The following is a 5,894-nucleotide window of genomic DNA, read 5'->3' as shown; positions in this document are numbered from 1 at the left end:
GTAACAAAAAAAAAAACTGAAACTGACAACCAAAGATAAATGAAACTGACAGAAAGATCAAAGGAATAGACCAAAATTACTAAAAGAACAAGTTCCTTTACTGAAATTCAAGATCAGTCATATCTTGCAACACTACCAAAATACTACATATTTTCACATTTTGAAGATCCTACATCTAAAATGACACTAAACTTTTTGTTATATTGATGTCCATGAACTTTAGTAGGATCTTCCTCCTCATTTCATTACGGCCATCTTTTGTCGGTTTTTTCCTATGACATAGGCTCTCTATAAAGTGGAGCAAAAATGGTCCACAGTCTGACCTGCAATTAATGTATTAAGAAACAATGTTACTAAATTTTTCACCCCAATAAAACAGACAAGTAATTTCTGACCCCAATAAAACTCTTTAAAGGAAGTTTAAAGGTACTTACGATGTTTTGTTTTGCTGCGGGCAAGATAAGATATCCTTTAGCTTGTATCTTGCTTGATAAATGTTTTGGTCCAGCATCCATCTTCTTGTTCTTTTCTCTTCAGCACTCATCATCAAGTAACCGTCAACCACTATTCTTTGGCTCTCCTGCTTGTCATAGTTTTCCCTCCATTCCTCAGGGTCCAAGCCTTGGCTGAGAGGGTATTTGGTGGAATCATATACGCGTTTGATGAACACCATAATGTGCTTCACCTGTTGGTTCCAACACACAAGTAAATTACAACTCAAACAAACTAAGAGAACAAGCAACAAACAAAAAATAGGGTAAGAAGTTTACTGCCCCCCAGTAAACTTCTTACCCTAATAAATCAGTTACAACTCACCACTACCTTTGCATTCTGAAAGTGGTTGTTGGTGTCGGCAGAGTACTCTTTCCTTGGCAGTAGCATTGAGTTCAGGTGATAGAAGCATCGAGCTTCGTTGTCAATCAGGACCAAGGTATAGTGGTGGCTGACCCCGTGATGTACCCACTATGCCAAAAACATCATCAGACGACAGTGAATCTCCGTCGTCTGACCAAAAATCATATGTCGTCTGAGGGCCTGTCGTCTGATAAGCTATCAGACGACGATGTTTCACCGCCGTGTGAATGTTAGTCAGACGACAGATAATAAGTCGTCTGAAATTTGACAAGTCTGAAAGGTTTCCAAACTTTATGTTGTCTGCATAAAAGACCAACAACATTTAAATGTCGAATGAAAGAAGAAAAAATGAAGGATTTGTCGAAATAGATGTAGTGTGATACAATCTTACACTGCATATAATCGTCGACCTACATAACCTATAACGACAAATACATTCACCTGATGTGATTAGATGATGTTTCTAACGACAATTTAATGTCTTCTGATGTTAATCAAATTTAGAAAATTATTACTCTATGTCGTCTGAATGGAAAACCAATGACTTTTATATGTCGTCTGATAAGGCACTTATGTCGCCTGATAATTCTTTTTACTTCACTTTTATGTTGTTGGGTAAGATGACTTATGTCGTTTGATTGTCCATTGGACTTCATATTTTTATTGTTGGTTAGAAGGACTTATGTCATTTGATTGTCTATTGAACTACACATTCTTGTTGCTTGTTATAAACATCTATGTCGTTTGATTGCGAATTAGACTTTATATATAACAAGGAAAATAACTCTTCATTAAATGTCAATAATCCACTTCAATTACAAATTCAATTGAAGTGTGGACATAAGTTTGTATGACAACAATACCTATTAATCCTAATTAATCTACGTAAGAGTACATCATTTGCTCCTTTAACAATTTTGAGTCGCTTTCCTTTACTTCCTTGTGTCCAAATTTGTTTCCAAATCTGCCAAAAGAGAGAAAATTGGATTACAACACAGAAGTACAACTTTACTGGATAACACTAAGAACACAAGAAAACTGAAAAGAGACAAGGCTATAATCATACATGACAACCACTTACAAACTGGAAGTTCTATTCCAGATAAGACTAACATAGATATTGCACACCAAAATGAGCCTTTAAGATCATAGCCTTCACTCTCAAGTCATCACATAAAATTATACTTTTATGCATAAAAACATAATGATATTTTCAGAAACATCTCTAACCAGTGAAGACCCCCTACTTGGAAATTCTGATGTGCGACTCACAGCAAGTACCACTTGACCAACCTTCAGTTCCCTTGTATCCTTGTTCCTAATATAAGCATAAGCAGTACCTTAGTCAGTCCTAACATCAATCAAAGTCGAATTTTCAAAGAATCAGCTGTAGCTAGAGTTTCCATGTGTGAGCTTGTTCCAAAAGAAAAGTAGTGATCAGATTATATAACACAGAGACAAAGCTTTGTTAAAACAAAATGAAGTTTTTCCTTGACCCTTTTTAGACTGAAATACAAAATCAAAGCATGATTGCATATCTAATTTAACTTGTTAAAGATCGAAAACTGATACAAAAGGTAAGAGCTCTCAAACCAATTGTTTTGTAACAATAAGCTGCAAACCTGAGAAAGTTTCAGGAAACAGGTAGTAAGAGAGAAAAATTCATTAACAATGGACTTTTTAATACTTTCAGCTGAAAATCTCCAGAATCAAAGTAGACAAGCAAAACCACAATAGCCCAAAATTTCAAGTCGTTTGGAGTTCAAATACATGGTAGAATAGAGACCCAAAGTGACCGAAATGCAATTTCTGCAGAAAATTCTGAAACATTGTATGAACTTTAAAATAGCACAAGTTTCTCAAATCAACTCCGTTTTGCTTGAAACCAAGTTTAAAACGATCATTGAAGAGTCTATTTTCGAAAATCATGGAAAAGCCCACTGGTTCAGCTTTGCTGTGTCTGTGAGGCATTCTATCAAACATGTGGTGTGCACTATATGAAACCTAATCTAAATTAGTTATAAGCATCTAAATAGAGTTACCAAACCTAATGATTACTCAAAAGTGCATCCCATAACAACCTCAAACATATATCAATGAAATTCGTGATGAGTGGAAGAATATATTACCAAAAGAAAGCAAACTTTGATGTTGGGAGAAGCTCAGCGATTTGAAGGTCTGAAATCCTCTAATTCTTCTTCTAGTATGATGAAAAGCAAACACAGCAACATTTTCCAGGAGGACAGCAAAGAGCCTCCACCTTTTGGGGTTCCACAATATCATGTTAGAACAAAATCATCAAAATACTTTCAAAGATAACAAAAGGAGGTAGAGAAAAAGAGGACTGGGTGGAGGTGGTACTGAGGACTTGGTGAACCAAATTCAAAAAACTCAAAAACCCAAAATTGAAAACCCCAGATCTCATATCTAACCAAATTCGCTAAAGAGGCTTACCAGCTAGCAAGGAGTAGAGCTAGAGCTGATGAATGAGAGCTCGGAGTCGTCGAGAGGCGGAGAGGGGAATAAAACGTGTTCTGAGAGAAGGAGAGAATCGAAGGTGAAGTCGAGAGAGAAAAGGGAGAGACAATAGAGTTGAGAAGAGATTTTTGGGAAGAGAGGGAAGAGAGACAATAGATTTGAGATTGAGGTTCTTGAGAGAGAGTGAGAGCGGCAAAGAGGGAAGACATTTTTGGGTGCTAGGGTTTCGTTAGCATCTTATTTATACTTTTGGAGGTGGAATGTCAATTTTGCCCTAACCCCTAACCCCTAACCACTAAACATTTTTTTTCATATTATAATTTTCTATTAATTAATACTTTTTACTTTTTAAAGTGTTTTTATCATTACATCATACTACATATATGTGTAGTCTTAATAAGAATGATCAATTTACCGTTGACCGCGTCGACAAAGACCAGAAGATCATCGAAAATGTCTAAATTTTGTACCATAGCTATGTTTCACTATCGTGATCATATCCAATACTCAAAATTTAATTTTTGAATTTTAGTCATTTGAATCACAACATGCTTATTAATGTTCTAGAACATGTTAACTAGGTTATATCTAAACGTATATCTTTATAAGCCAAATGTATGGACAAAATCTAATTTGTAAAATCTAACCGTATGATGTGATCAACGTAGTTAAATATGGATACGATAGAAATTTTACCAATTTTCGATAACGTTTGGGTCTCGATCGCATGGGTCAACTTTATTTACGCCTATACTTCCTTACGATTCTCTATGGGGAACTATACTATCGATTTGTAAAAGTGACCGAATTTTCACATGGATTAGTTTCGCCAATACCAAAGGAGAGTTTGAGTTTTGATGAATCAAATATATAAGTTTTGGGCGGAGTAGATAAGAGCGTTTCCATTTTTGATAATTGTGTTGATTTTTTCAAGTATTAATCAGACAACATGTATATGTAGTCTGACTTTGTTGAAGAATGATTGAACTAACGTTGCCTGCATCGATCGAGACCCGAACATTATCGAAAATGTCTAAATTTTGTACCATGGCTAGGTTTCGCTATCATGATAATATCTAATACTCAAATTTGAATTTTTTTAGTTTTAGTCATTTCAATCATGACGTGCCTGCTAATGTGCTATAAGACGTTTACTACGTTATACCTAAACATGTATCTTTATAAGCCAACTGTATGAACAAAATCTAATTTACAAAATTTGACCGTACGATGTGATCACACAAGTAAAATATGGATACGGTATAGAACTTACCAATTTTCGATAAAGTTTGGGTCTCGATCGTATGAGTCAGCTTTATTTACGATTAAATTTTTCTATGGGGACCTATATAATAGGTTTATAAACGTGTCTAAATTTTCTCATGGATTAGTTTCGCGGGTACTCAATGAGATTTCCAGCATTCACGAATAAAAAAAATAAGTTCGGAGGGAGGAGATAAGAGCGCTTCCGTATGGATAATAGACATATCGTTTGCTGACCAATTTCGGACATCTTACTACCACATATTTATGTCGTCTGAGTCACACAAAGAAGTGGCGCCATAATTCGTTAAGAGCGGGAAAATTTCGAATTCGCTAAGATTGGGAAAATTGTTTCCGCACGCAATTGAAAATTTAAGGTTCTTTTTTTACGACATAAATATGTCGTCTCATAAGTAAAACTCTGCACAGGAAAATTTGAATTGAAAATTTCAGTTTCTTTCAAACGACATATATTTGTCGTCTCCAGAAGTACATTAAAAGAGCTGAAAACCAAATTTGGACAGCCTTCCTCAGACAACAAATATATGAGGTCTCAATTTTCAGTAAAAAGTGAGAATTTCTAAGTTCGAATTGAAAATTTCAGTTTCTTTCAGACGACATATATTTATTGTCTCCAGAAGTACATTAAAAGAGCTGAAAACTAGATTTGGACAGCCTTTCTCACACAACATATATATGAGGTCTCAATTTTCAACTAAAAGTGAGAATTTCTGGGTTTGTTGACACCACACCTATATGTCGTATGATTTTTATAAACTTAGAAAAAATGAACTAGCCTCTAAAAATATTGAAATAGGATGTCATTGAGACGACTTTTACATTTTATATGTCGTCTCAAAAACCACAAAAACCATCAGACGACACTTGTTTCAAATGCTGCTTTATATGTCGTGCCTCTTGTGTCGTCTGATGATGTTATTGGCATAGTGACCGGAATGAAAACCAGGTCCTTACTGAAGATGGACCATAGAGGATTAATAATAGAAAGCTCTATATCCAATTCATTACATTTGAATTCCCCCTGTTTTCCTCCTATAGCTAGGAACTCCTTCAGTTTTTGTTCATGTACCACCTCCGTGCGCTGTATTTATAAAAGCAAGTAGTAAGATTGTGTTAACTGAAAAAAAGTAATGGAGGAGACCGCGGTGCTGCGGCACGCTGCTATTTCAGGTTTTGACTACTTACCGCTGCCTCTATGTCTAGGAATCCGACCGAGGACATTCTTCTTTTTCCATTTCCTTCCTTCAACATTTGCGAGGTATACCCTGATGGTCTGG

The 5,894-nt window shown here is 35.5% G+C and overlaps 1 protein-coding gene across 1 annotated transcript; it reads right to left on the bottom strand.

Moving 5' to 3' along the window:
- Positions 1-2,085: 2,085 nt before the first annotated feature.
- LOC101293722 lies at positions 2,086-3,543 on the bottom strand. Its single transcript, XM_004288449.1, has 3 exons — positions 3,310-3,543; positions 2,985-3,115; positions 2,086-2,173 (listed from the first exon to the last, which is right to left on the bottom strand). Exons 1-3 carry the CDS (start codon positions 3,540-3,542, stop codon positions 2,151-2,153), a joined length of 387 nt encoding a protein of 128 aa, XP_004288497.1. The 5' UTR covers position 3,543; the 3' UTR covers positions 2,086-2,150.
- Positions 3,544-5,894: the final 2,351 nt, after the last annotated feature.

The sequence above is a fragment of the Fragaria vesca genome, linkage group LG1 (genome assembly GCF_000184155.1).
Source record: "Fragaria vesca subsp. vesca linkage group LG1, FraVesHawaii_1.0, whole genome shotgun sequence".
NCBI lineage: Eukaryota > Viridiplantae > Streptophyta > Magnoliopsida > Rosales > Rosaceae > Fragaria > Fragaria vesca.
Note: the sequence above shows the minus strand (reverse complement) of the source record. Positions and strands in the feature narration are given on the sequence as shown.